Here is a 13,444-nt window from a genome sequence, read left to right as displayed (position 1 = left end):
CCCCCCCCCCCCCCCCCCCCCCCCCGCCCATGAACATCACTAACTTTGGAAATTAAAGACAAATTAGGGAGCCATACCTCTCCATGGTATGTGTTTGCTAGAAACTTTGTATTGAGCTAGGTGAGTGTCTTGGTATTTGGGTGGGATACTTATTGTGTGGGACTGACCCACTTATAACAGGAGATCTAGCTTTTCTGGCCTCCCTCACTAACTGATAGCATTCCCAAGCCATTGGGACTACCCCAGACTCCCCCACCTACTACCCCAGACTCCCCCACCTAGTCCTACTGCCCCCTAGAAGGCAGAGTTGGTCCTGGTTGAGAAACACTGGGCTTGAGTTTTGATTTGACAGTTTTAATCTTTTTGTGGGAGCCTCTGTGGCTCAGGATCTTTGAAAATAGGACAGTGTTTCTCTCTCTGGTGCCTTTTAAATGTAGATAAGTCAGATGATCTCCTGAGCTCTGACCTCAGATGACCTCTAGCTCTAGAGTTTTAGGATTATCGCGTCAAGGTTCCTTACATCCCAAGAAGTTGGCTAGGGAAGCATGTTATTTTATAACTAGGAAAGTTTAAGCCAAATTACTGTTTTTGCAACTTGCTTTTGATCCTGTGGCAAGTCAGCACCAACTTTGGGAACATGCATCCCCCGGGCCATGCGGCCTGTACCCTCTTCCTGCTCTGACTCTGGCTTCTTTGGGAAACTTTGTAAAGCTCTTCCAGTAAGTTCAGTCCCTTTTCGCAGATTTGCTTTCTGCAGCCTATTGTTCCACTAGAAGATTAAAAAAAAAACAACTGTCTTGGAGGAAATCGCTTCTCTCTGTAAGGGATAGCATGGTGTTTAGCAGTCTCTGATGTCCATGCCCCCTAGTTTTCAGCATTTCTGTGGGGCAGAAGATTTACTGCAAACGCACTATTAGATATGGTTAAACTCTCCTAAGGCGTTAATGGGTAAAGGGGAGAGAGGGAGTTTGTTATATGAACTCTGCAGTTTTAATCTTCCCTAAAACTGGTCCTACCAGGAGCACCAGCTTGCATGCATCTTTCCAGTCACCATGTGACATGTTGTACCTTATGTTTTTTCCAGAAAGTAGCAGTACACAGTACAGGTTTCCCTGCCATTTCCCAGATCCGTGGTTTTCAAACTGTGTTCCAAGGTCTGAAGAGGAAGTGCCTCAGGAGTTGCTTCAGGCTGCAGGGAAAGGCCCAGATGTGGCAGCTTCTCCAAGGCTCTTAACCTTATTTCTGCAGCAGCTCTCCATTTACCATTCTGTGTCATCTCTTAGCTCCACTTCATTTCAAGAAAGGGTTCTACCGCTTAAAGGGAGTTGGAGAATCCCTGCCCTGGAAAGACTAGGATTTGAGAACTAAAAAAGCAGAGCTAAGCGGGGAGTGCATTCTGCTCCCCAGCATGATGCTTCCGTGAGACTTGGTTTGAGCCACAGCTGCTGTTCCGAGAGTGCGCTCTGATCCCCGTTTAACTCCTCTCCAGCTCTTTTTTTAAAGGCATTACTGTGGTTTTGAATGTTTTTTAGGATCTTAAGAAATAATAGGACCCAGACAATTGTGTAATATATAAATCGATGGAAGTATGAATCTGTTTTTTAAATGCAAATTAACTGATAAAATAGGGACCACTCTTCTGCTTTTCTCTAGTGTCTCTTAAAAATCTATGATAGTGAAGCAGTTTTTTTCCTCACCCGTTGTTTAGTTTGGTAACAGCTTTTTTTTCCTGTTTGATTTTTCTGCTTAGTGTTACTGGCTAGTGCTATAGTCTGATTCTGTTGGCCTGTGACAGAAAACATTACTCTATCCATCTCTCCTTCCTAGTTTGACATAAATTCTTCACATTCACCTTTTAATTTATTACCCATTCTTCTTCCTTTCCCTTCCTCTCTCATTCGTCCTGTTTCCTTTCCACTTTTTGCTCCTCCCCCTCCCCCACTCTTTATGGGGTATTGTAATCTCAGAGCCGAATGATACCTGGAAGTATTTTCTTATTTTACTAATTTTGCTTTTAACCCTATAAATCATATAAAAGGTAATGTATAATTTAACCGTATAATCACATAAAATAAACGTTTTGTAGGTTCAGGAGGCTGTTGGGGCTGAATTACTGTAGTTGCTCTGAATGTATGTGGGGGTGCTTAATTTGCATGGACTCTTCCATTTTTGTCCTTTTTTTCCAGGTTGCTAGGAAGAGGCTCAATGTTTGTGTTTTCACCAGATCAGTTTCAGAGACTGCTAAAAATTAATCCAGACTGGAAAACCCATAGACTTCTTGATTTAGGTGCTGGAGATGGAGAAGTCACAAAAATCATGAGCCCTCATTTTGAAGAAATTTATGCCACTGAGCTGTCTGAAACTATGATATGGCAGCTTCAGAAGAAGAAATACAGGTATAATTTTTAGACATGGTTTGGGGTATATTTCTTGGTTTTAGATGTATTTCTTCTTATTTAGTATATGTGTTGCCAAATCGAGCATTTGAGGGGTATATTATTTAAAGGATATGAATCAAACAATTTTCCGTGATTAGAAATTTTTTAAAACTTTACGTATTACAGTAAAGTAGAAACTGAGAGAGAAATCGTCTTTCCTTGTCAGTATTTTGGACTAGAGGAGACTGCACTGTAGAAGGAGAAGGGCAGGTGAAGGACAACTTGTAAAGGTAGAGCAGATGTAGAGACTTTTCCCTGATTGGAATCTGACATTCTTAAACCTGGATTTTGTTTTTGTTTTTGTTTTTCAGTGAAAAAAATTTTTTTTACTGTGGTAAACTACATAACATAGAATTTACCATTTTAGCCAGTTTTAACCACTAACTGTAGTATTAAGTACATTTATGCAGTGTAACTATCACAACCATCCATCTCTAGAACCTTTTAGTTTTTCCCACTGAAACTCTGTACCCATTAAACACTTATTCCCCAAATCACTCCCCCTCCCATTCCCCGGCCCCTGGCAACCACCGTTCTGTGCCGTGTCTCTACGAATTTGACAATTCTGGGAACCTGAAATAGGAATTATTTGTCCTCTTGTGACTGGCTTATTTCACTAAACATAATGTCTTCAAGGTTCATCCATGTTGTGGCATGTATCAAAATCTCCTTCCTTTTTAAGGCTGGATGATACTCCGTTGTAGGGTTATACCATACTTGGCTTATCCATTCATCTCTCAGTGGACACTTGAGTAGCCTCCACCTTTTAGCTATTGTGAATAATGCTTCTGTGAACATGAGTGTACAAATAACTGTTCAAGTCGCTGCTTTCACTTCTGGGTGTATACTCAGAAGTGGAATTGCTGGATTATATGGTAAGACTGTGTTTAATTTTTTTAGGAATTGTCATACCATTTTCCACAGCAGCTGTACCATTTTACATCCCACCAGCAGTGTACAAGTTTTTCAGTTTCTCTGCATCCTCTTCAATACTTGTTATTTATTTTTTTGGTAATAGCCATCCTAATGGCCATGAAGTGTCAAATCTTGGTTTTAAGGCCATCTCCAGGGGCGCCTGGGTGGCTCAGTTGTTAAGTGTCTGCCTTCGCTCAGGTCATGATCCCAGGGTCCTGGTGTCGAGCCCCGCGTCGGGCTCCCGTCAGGCTCCCGTCAGGCTCCCTGCTTGGCGGGAAGCCTGCTTCTCCCTCTGCCACTTCCCCTGCTTGTGTTCCCTCTCTTGCTGCATCTCTCTCTTTCTTTTTTTTTTAAAGATTTTATTTATTTATTTGAGAGAGAGAGAATGAGAGAGAGCAAGCACATGAGAGAGGGGAGGGTCAGAGGGAGAAGCAGACTCCCTGCCGAGCAGGGAGCCCAATGCGGGACTCGATCCAGGGACTCCAGGATCATGACCTGAGCCGAAGGCAGTTGCTTAACCAACTGAGCCACCCAGGCGCCCTGCATCTCTCTCTTTCAAATGAATAAATAAAATCTTTTTAAAAAAATAATAAGACCATCTCTGGCTTGAAAGACTTAGGAAGAAGGTGTTCTTTATTCAGTATGGATTCTACTGAATGGGAGAAGAAGGTGCTGGGTACTGAATGTGGGAGGTGAGAATAGGGCCTGCTTCCTCCCCTGATATTTTGGAAGCCAGGCTGAGCCTTACAAAAAAGGGAAAGAAGAATTATGCACTCACTTTCCTGTCCACCTAAGTTTCTGCTCATACACACTAACCCTAGAGACTGAGCATTGGTGTAGCTCTTAGAGCAGGACTGGATTGAACTTTGGCAAAATATGGAAATTTTTAGCTTGAAGAAAAGACCAAGTCGGAAGGGGGTGGAGGGGAAGGTTACAATCAACAAATGTAATGGGGTTTTATATGGAAAGAGAATAAGTGTTGTTTTTGGTATAATCATGCACAGCTAGCTCTCAGAAGTTGAGGTAGAGTTTAGGGACATTTACCTTCCTAACAGCTTGAGCATCCAAGTCCTTGCCACTCTCCGTGTTTAAATAGCTGTTAGGGATGCTGTTATAGGAGACTTCTATCTGTGTGAGGTTGAACTCCGTGATTTGTAAGATCCCCTTTGGCTCCAGCAGTCTGTCTTAGGTTAGATCCTGGAGGGCCTGTGTGGTAATAACTGAAGTAATTTCTTCACTTAGACATTAATGCATCAGGGGCACCTCAGTGGCTCAGTCGTTAAGCGTCTGCCTTTGGCTCAGGTCATGATCCCAGGGTCCTGGGATCAAGCCCCGCATCGGGCTCCCTGCTCCCTGGGAAGCCTGCTTTTCCCTCTCGCACTCCCCCTGCTTGTGTTCCTTCTCCCGCTTTGTCTCTCTCTGTCAAATAAATAAATAAAATCTTTAAAAAAAAAAATTAATGTATCATTTCAAAACTTGGAATGTTTTGGCCTTCGTTTTAACAATGGCTTAAATCATGCCTAATTCCTAATCTGGTGCTCTCCTCCCACTTAAAAAAAAAATGTTTTGAAAGTGCCAATGGGGAGGAAGGTGTTTTGAAACGTCTTCATTCCCCTCCTACCCACTCCTGCCCCTTTCATTCCTTGCTTGTCTTTGAAGCCCTTTTTGAGACTAAATGCCTGAATGGAATTAATTATCAGTGAAACTTAGACGTTTGAATTAATAATTCATTGTATCTAGCGTTTACACGCTGTGTAACCTAGTAGTAAACTTACCTCCATATGAAAAATACTTAAATTTTTTTCCTAATGTATATATAGCACATATGCCAAAATCTATTCACAATTTTACCTAAATAGGAAATTCATGCTGGTTGATATTCCCTCCACCATATTATTAAGATTAAAAACATTCACAGAAGTGGTGTTTTTCGGCACAATCTGAGGTTTGGTTTTTTGGTTTTTTTTTTTTTTTAACAATCTGAGATTTTAATGAGGAAGTAGTATCTTACTAAGGTTGTGGTTCATTCAACCCATGATGGCAGGGCAGACTTGTAGCTTAATACCTTGTTTTTTGGCTTGGGAGCTAGCTATTTTTTGTTTCTCTTCAATGTCTGAGTTCATGAAAAACTGATTTTTTAATAAAGGTTCTAGATATCATTTTTGAAATAATACACAGGAAACAGCCGGGTTTTTACTCTGTGTTGCTAAGATATCATTATTTATGCCAGAAAACCCAATTGTAGAACTTAAGGATATGGCTTTGATTTTTAAAACAAAACAATAATTTTTCTTTATACTGTTGGTGTTTTGCTTTTTATTTAGGATTTATCAAAATATTGATTGCTTTGTCACTGCTGTAAAATATATTTTAAATTCTGGATGCCTGCGTGGCTCAGTCGGTTAAGCATCTGCCTTCGGCTCAGATCATGATCCCGGGGCTTTGGGGTTGAGCCCCACATCAATCTTGCTAGGTGGGCTCCTTGCTTGGTGGGGAGCCTGCTTCTCCCTCTCCCTCTGCCTGCCACTCCCCCTGGTTGTGTTCTCTCTCTCTCTCTCTGACAAATAAATAAAATATTTAAATATATATATATAAAATATATGCATACATATATATAATATACATATGTATTTTAAATCCTCCTGGAAGGTAAGCTATTACTTTAACTTGTTTTCTTGAAAATAATAATTCCAAGGTTAGAAATAACCTGTTTTGCAAAAGCCAAAACAGGTTTTTGCAATTTATGAATTTAAATAGGCTGTTTGTAATACTAAGGTATTAATATACAAAGGAAAGGATTATACAGTTAATTTTTGATTGTGTGCACCATTGAACAGTTCCACAATTCAAGTGACAGTACATAAAAAAAAATGATTCTGTGGCAGGGAAAATTTTGGCAGCATGTTTTCCTTTCTTGGTCTGCTTCACCAAAAGTTAGTGGCAAAATTAGTTTAGGTGATCTGAAGGGAAGTTAGTAGATGGTGGAGGAAATACAGGTGTGGGAAGATGCTGAGCTGTGAGGGGGGTGGGTTTAGAGTTAAATTCACATAGACTGTTCACACGTGGGTAATCAAAAAGGAATTGTATGTACATTTTTAACACCAGAGAACAGATCTTTAATGTAAATTTGAAAGATGCCTGATTTTAATCCATTATCTGGAGGTTTGGGATCTTTCTTGAAAAGAAAATATTGTAGTTAATAATTCTATTTCTCATGTTAACATCCTCTTTATTTTCTCTTTTTAATGAAAAGATGTTGGAGACTGCTCTTCACTCTCGACCCACCACCCTGATGGCATTCATTCACAGACCCATTGTCAGGCTCTTTCTCACCTTATCTGGGGAGAGCGGGTTCATTGGCCTGAAGAGCGCATGCACTAGGAGAGTTTCCCAGTTGTCAGTTTTACTCTGCGGGTGACTTGCAGTGTGATTTGGACAAGTCACTTCTTCCACTGTTCTCATGAGGAAGTCCTCACCATGTGTCTTACTCCTGGGCTAACATGCAGTTTGAGTGGAGCCAATACATTTGTCTTCATTGGTGGAACTGAGTTTATAAGTGAAAAATCACCAAACAGAAGTAAAGATGAAGTTGGGCTTCTAAACATGTAGCTGTCACTGTCCCTGTGTTAAAGCCTTAATTTTCTGTTAGGAGCATGTCTTTCTTTCAAAATCTGCAGGTAATTCAGAGATGGATTTTGTGAGATTATTCTAGATTAAAACATGATGATAATGCTTGGCTTCTGCTTCCTTATAAATGGGCCTAAGACTTTTTGTTTTGTTTTAAATCAAGTATATAATTTGTTTTTGCAATTTATGAATTTAAATAGGCTGTTTGACTAAGGTATTAATATACGAATAGTCCTTTTTAATGGTTCATCTCGGTTTTTAAAATGGGAATTGAGGGGCGCCTGGGTCGCTCCGTTGGTTAAGTGACTGCCTTCAGATCAGGTCATGATCCTGGGGTCCTGGGATTGAGCCCCGCATCGGGCTCCTTGCTCAGCCAGGAGCCTGTTTCTCCCTCTCCTGCTCCCCCCTGCTTATGTTCTTTCTCTGTCTCTGTCAAATAAATAAAAATCTTTAAATAAATAAATAATAAAAAATAAAATGGGAATTGATAGTATTTGTATCCCAAAAGTAGGATCTTTAGAGTTTGAATGAGCTACATGTAGTTTCTAAAATCATCACTGCATGGGGTGCCTGGGTGGCTCAGATGTTAGGCGTCTGCCTCTGGCTCTGGTCATGATCCCAGGGTTCTGGGATCGAGCCCCGCATCAGGCTCCCTGCTCAGCGGGAGGCCTGCTTCTCCCTCTCCCTCTGCCCCTGTTTGTGTTCCTTCTCACTGTGTCTCTCTCTGTCATATAAATAGGATCTTTAAAAAATAAATAAATAAATAAAATCATCATTGCAGTTACAAGTTCAGTACAACAAAGTGAGTTTGGAGCCCTAATGCCCCACTTAATTCAAGCAACAAGGGAACCTGACTAGTCCCTTGAAGTTCGTTAGAGTGTTGTTTTGGAGGAGGCTTTGGTTATTTAAAAAAAAAAAAAATCTAGGGGTGCCTGGGTGGCTCAGTTGGTTAAGCGTCTGCCTTTGGCTCAGGTCATGATCCCAGTGTCCTGGGATCGAGCCCCGCGTCAGGCTCCTTGCTCGGTGGGGAGCCTGCTTCTCCCTCTCCCTCTACCTGCTCCTCTGCCTACTTGTGCTCTCTCTCTGTCAAATAAATAAATAAAATCTTAAAAAAAAAAATCTAGACTGAAAAGAAGATGCAGCTGAGTGGTTTGTGCTCCTTTTATTCTACTATTCGAAAATGCTCTCAAATATCACTATGCTAATGAGTTTTCTAAAACAGCCCTCATTATACTTTTTGAATTTTCTAAGATAATTGTGCTGTATCTGCTTAGCATTATCAGAGACTTGTTTACCAAAGATCCTTTCTCCTGTTTCCTTCCCCCTCCCCCTCATCGTAACATGCCTCACATGCCACATTCTGATTGTCATAACCAAGCAGGAGTGAGTAATGTACAGAATTGCCTTAATCGTGTGGCTAACAAAGACTCTTGATAAGAGAATTCCTTCTCTCGGTGGATAAAACATTGTAAAGGACTTAGAAATGTTCTGAGAGAGAGAGGGAGGGTGAGATCGAGAGACTGAGGGCTGAGAGTGGTGTGTTAACTGTGCTCTTCCCTTACATGTAAGTTTTAATAGGATGTCCTGTGCTTTATCGTTTTCTATATAGTTATTCAGATATGAAGATTCTAAGTCTGAGATGGCATCTGTCTCCTGGGAACAGAGATGTGCTCAAAAGGCCATAGGTTGTAAATGGAAATTATCTTATACCACCCCCAGCCATTCTTAAAAATAGGAGGGACCCCAGGAATAGAAAACATGAATATCTGATGTATTTTATGATTAAATTCCAATGGATGTAGAAAGTAGGGTTTTTTTTTCGTTTGATGTTCAAGAATTTGATGGCCTATTTCAAAAGATTTTATCCATTTTAGAAAGAGAGGGAGGGTGGGGGGGAGGGGAGAGGCAGAGGGAGAGAATCCTTCAAGCAGATCCCCCTACCCTGTGGCTGAGCACAGAGCCTGATGTAGAGCTCGATCCTATGACCCATCAGATCACGACTCATGTGATCATGGCTCATGAGATCACGACCTGAGCCAAAACCAAGAGTTTGATGCTCGACTGACTGAGCCACCCAGGCATCCCTACTAACCTTGATTTCTAAGCTTAGAATTACTAACTCACAGTTCCCTGGATCTCAGCAACTAGTTGAGTTACTAAAAGAAAAGGTGACTTCTTGTATTTTGCTTAAAGTTCAAAAGAGGTAGTTTTAAATGAATGAAATGTTTTTAGGTTAAAAAAAAGGAATTTGGTGGCCTAGCTATAACCATTTTTATATCTTCATATGGTATTAAGCATGATTAGTTCTTATAAAGGAAGTATATGTTTTTAGATTTGGAAATAGGTGAAATGCTAAATTTAAAGGAATAGGGTTGGGGCGCCTGGGTGGCTCAGTCGTTAAGCGTCTGCCTTCGGCTCAGGTCATGATCCCAGGGTCCTGGGATCGAGCCCCGCATCGGGCTCCCTGCTCGGCGGGAAGCCTGCTTCTCCCTCTCCCACTCCCACTCCCCCTGCTTGTGTTCCCTCTCTAGCTGTCTCTCTCTCTGTCAAATAAATAAATAAATAAATCTTTAAAAAAAAATAAATAAATAAATAAAGGAATAGGGTTGCTGTTTTTCTTTGCCTGGCCATTTTATTACTGCAAATATAAATGATAAGTGAATGATCTTGCATTTACTTTGATTTAGAAGATAAAGTTAGAGCCTCTACTGGCATGTCAGTTATTCTTAAAGATGTCTTTAAGCGGGTTTGTATCAATCAGGTTCTTTCTGATGTTTTCAGAGTGCTTGGTATAAACGAATGGCAGAATACAGGGTTCCAGTATGATGTCATCAGCTGCTTGAATTTGCTGGACCGCTGTGATCAGCCCCTGACTTTGTTAAAAGATATCAGAAGTGTCTTGGAGCCAACTAGAGGCAGGGTCATCCTCGCCCTGGTTTTACCCTTTCATCCCTATGTGGAAAACGGTAAGTGTGGTCAGGTCGCCTCTTACCCAGCATAGAGATTTATTAGTGTTTGTGATTCTGTTTTCCTAGAATAGCCTAGAATTTAAAGGAATATGGTTAACTCATGTAAAATATCACCTTGGTTAGTGCTCATCTTAATGCGGATTTTGTAGAATTCTGGTACTCCCTTTGCAGTGGTAATAGTGAATACTCAGCTGGGTCTGCCCGCTTGAAATTGAAAACCTGAAATGTGTCCATATTTTCTGCTCTGAAATCGAGCCTAAACCATTTGTTTATTAGCTTATAAGCTGAGTCAAGAACAAAGTGATGCCTTTTAATTTACCTGTATATATTGCTGAATGTCATAGCTGATTTGTACGTTACATCTCTTGTTCCAGACTCTCAAAATGATAAATGCTGTTATCTTTTTTACCCTTCTGAAGACCATTTGTGTTCCAGCATGTATCATTTCTTTGTGTGACATTTGGTTTTGTGATTGCATAGTCTTGCTCTTCAGTAATACTGAATGAAGAATATATTAAAAGAAATAGTTTGATTTCATAGGACTTCATATTTACTGTGACCTGGTTGTAGCCACATTAACTCATGGTTTTAGCTAACACGGTTTGCATTTCAGGTCATGTTGAAAGTTTCAACTTTAAGCGTCTCTTTTGCATTTTCATAAGTTAATGTGCAGTAATACAAAAATTATTTATTATGTAAGTAATACATGTTAATATTTTAAAATCTTTAGTTTTCCCATTTTACTGCCTAGTTCAGCCTTGGATTCAAAAGCTCCAAGAGCTTGCAGACATTTTTAAGAAATCCATTACTATTTTGCAAGTGTTGTAGTTATCAAATGTCTGTGAAAATCTGTCTTAGGGAATAATGCTCATGTTTGCTTATCACCATGGAAATCCAATGTAAATCATTGCCACTCACTTGTTCCTTCATTTCTTTTTCTCCTTATTTCCCCCCGCTCAGGTTATAGTCCCTTCAGATTAAATGCTTGCTTTAACATTGGCCAAATGATTTTAGATTTATGTTGATGATGGGGGAAATGGAGAATTCTTTAGATATAGGAGAGTGGGAAAGAGTGCAGGTAGACCTGATAGTCCCTCCCCCATCTGACTTCTCCATTTTTACATTCCTGGTGTAGGATCACTTGTCATGGTAAAGAAAACATTGCTTTAAGAGTGTGTGTATGTGTGTGTGTGTGTGTGTGTGTACAGTACAGTGAAAACCCTAGTAAATGTCCTTGATCAGCACGGGAGTTTTGACCTGCTCCGTTTCTGACCTGGGCCGGTTCACCCCTCCTTAGGCAACCTGGTGGTCCCCCATTCCCGGGAGGTCACCATATTGATGCCGAACTTAGTGCAGACACCCGATCGGCATAGCGCACTACAGCCCAGAACTCCTGGGCTCACGCGATCCTCCTGCCTCAGCCTCCCGAGTAGCTGGGACTACAGGCACGTGCCACCACGCCCGGCGTAAATGTCCTTGATAATTCAGCAACCTGACCTTTTTTCAGTGCTGTTCACTGTGTAATTAAGTCTCCGCTCCGTCTCTGTATTGCAATCACTAGTCATCAGGTTGTAAGGTCCCAGTTTCCTGTGTCCTATTGGGCAACCACATGATAGAATTTGAGTGCTATTTCCTGGCATAGCAGGAGGTGGAAGAGCAGGGGAAGAAACATCAATCTAACCATGTATTTTATTTCCTTGTGTTGCTCACACTAAAAAAATTGAGAGGAAATCCAACTGGACAAGGCCTGAAAACAAGCTCCTTGATCGTGGGCACATAGCGCAGAGTTGCCTGTTGAGTCCAAGGAGTCTGACACGTGACACATAGCAAACCTGAGACAAGAAGCTTTGTTGCTGTGGGTGACCTTTAGTGACCTATACATTTTGCAGAGTGCTCCACAGCACTCTATTATTGCTTCCTTTCTCTAAGTCACTAATTAGATCCTGATGATTTCCATGTGACACGGTGTGAGGACTGTGAACTGCATAGTGACCTTGCCATGTGAGTTCATAAATACTGGGCTGTTTTAAGAATATAGGAGTGTGCTTGGCCTACTTGGCTCAGTCTAGTTTTTAACAAAAAGCAATTGTAGATGAAATGATTTTTTGTAATTCTTGGATTTGTCTTTAAATCAAACCACAGCAATTTTGTTACTTAGGTTAAGTTGGAAAAAAATGTAAAATGTGTTCTTTCTAATTTCAATTTCAGTTTATTTGGTTTACTGACCCAGTTTTGGTTAGGGGTCATTAAGTGTTTAATTTTTTTTAAACTAATTTTTATAAAAAATGCAGTTCACGGTAAAAAGAGTTCAAGCTGCTAGCAGGAGGGTATACATGAAGATTTTCTCATCCATTCCAGTTCCACAGTGTTGTTCAGGTCTCTTGAATATTCTTCTTAAGATAGTCTATGCAAATATAATTCTGTGTGCACATGAAAAGAATGATTATATAGTTAAATCCCATTGTAAATCCTTTGGTTGCCTTTTTCCACTTAAGTGTATCTAGAAAATTATTCCTTATCAGCTCATATGTACCTACATCATCACCTGGATATAAGCAGTGGTATGCTGGAGCTGGTTTTACTGGCTCATGAGAGCTGATTATTATATTGTCGTGAAGTTAGTGAACTGGTCATTGAACATGACTGTTCTTGAAACTGACCATTGTATGGTCAGTGGTGGGAGCACTTAAATCTTGGAAATTGGCAAACACTACAATAGCCTCTCCCCTCTCCAAGGTGGTTGGTAAACATTTACCAGCACCCCACTGGATGTATAACTTTACTTGATGAAGGCCCTGTTTATGTACTTTTAGGTATCACCAGTTTGCTTTATAAATAATAGTGAAATGAACAGTCTTAGGCAGGTCTTTGCACATGTGTAAGTATGTTTTAGGTTGCTTTCTGCTTTAAGAAACAGAAGGAGCTGGGTGCTGGGTGGCCGGCCAACACTTGGTTTCGGCTCATGTTGGGCTCCTACCAGTGTGGAGTCTGCCTAAGACTCTCTCCCTCTCTCTCTGCCCCCGTGCACCGCCCCCCCCCCCCGTGCTCTCTCGCTCTCTCTCTCACACACACACACAAATAAATCTTAAAAAAGAAACAAGGAACAACCAAAAGTTGCTTTTAAAAATTAAGAGTTTATTTTAGGATAGCGATTCTATGGTTGGGTTAATTCTGCTATACAGCTGTTCTGTTGAAGTTCAGAGCTTGCTTGCTTTTCTCCATCTTCAGTGTATTGGCATTCCTCTTAGAATTACAAAATAGCTAATGTAGTGCCAAACGTCATGTGTAGGCATGACAAAATCTTGAAAAGAGAGGGGGCAGAAGGGTGGCTCAGTCAGTTAAGCATCTGACTCTTGATTTCCACTCAGGTCATGATCTCAAGGTTGGAGCCCCACGTCGGGCTCTGCGCTTTGTGTGGAGCCTGCTTAAGATTCTCTCTTTCCCATTCCCTCTGTGCCCCCCTAACCCCTCCGCCCCCGGAAAAAAAAAATCTTG

The 13,444-nt window shown here is 40.9% G+C and overlaps 1 protein-coding gene across 4 annotated transcripts in view; it reads left to right on the top strand.

Moving 5' to 3' along the window:
* Window positions 1–13,444, top strand: part of METTL9 (methyltransferase like 9) — a 47,458-nt gene that overhangs the window by 14,461 nt on the left and 19,553 nt on the right. For all 4 annotated transcript variants that reach the window (XM_034988072.1, XM_034988071.1, XM_034988070.1 and 1 more), the window contains exons 3-4: window positions 2,187–2,396; window positions 9,762–9,946. In XM_034988072.1, the coding sequence (XP_034843963.1) occupies window positions 2,187–2,396; window positions 9,762–9,946 (395 nt within the window). The remainder of the gene's footprint in view (window positions 1–2,186; window positions 2,397–9,761; window positions 9,947–13,444) is intronic.

Source organism: Mirounga leonina, unplaced genomic scaffold (assembly GCF_011800145.1).
Source record: "Mirounga leonina isolate KUSES-001 unplaced genomic scaffold, KU_Mleo_1.0 Mir_448, whole genome shotgun sequence".
Taxonomy (NCBI): domain Eukaryota; kingdom Metazoa; phylum Chordata; class Mammalia; order Carnivora; family Phocidae; genus Mirounga; species Mirounga leonina.
The sequence above is the reverse complement of the archived record's forward strand: the minus strand, read 5'-3'. Positions and strand labels throughout refer to the sequence as shown.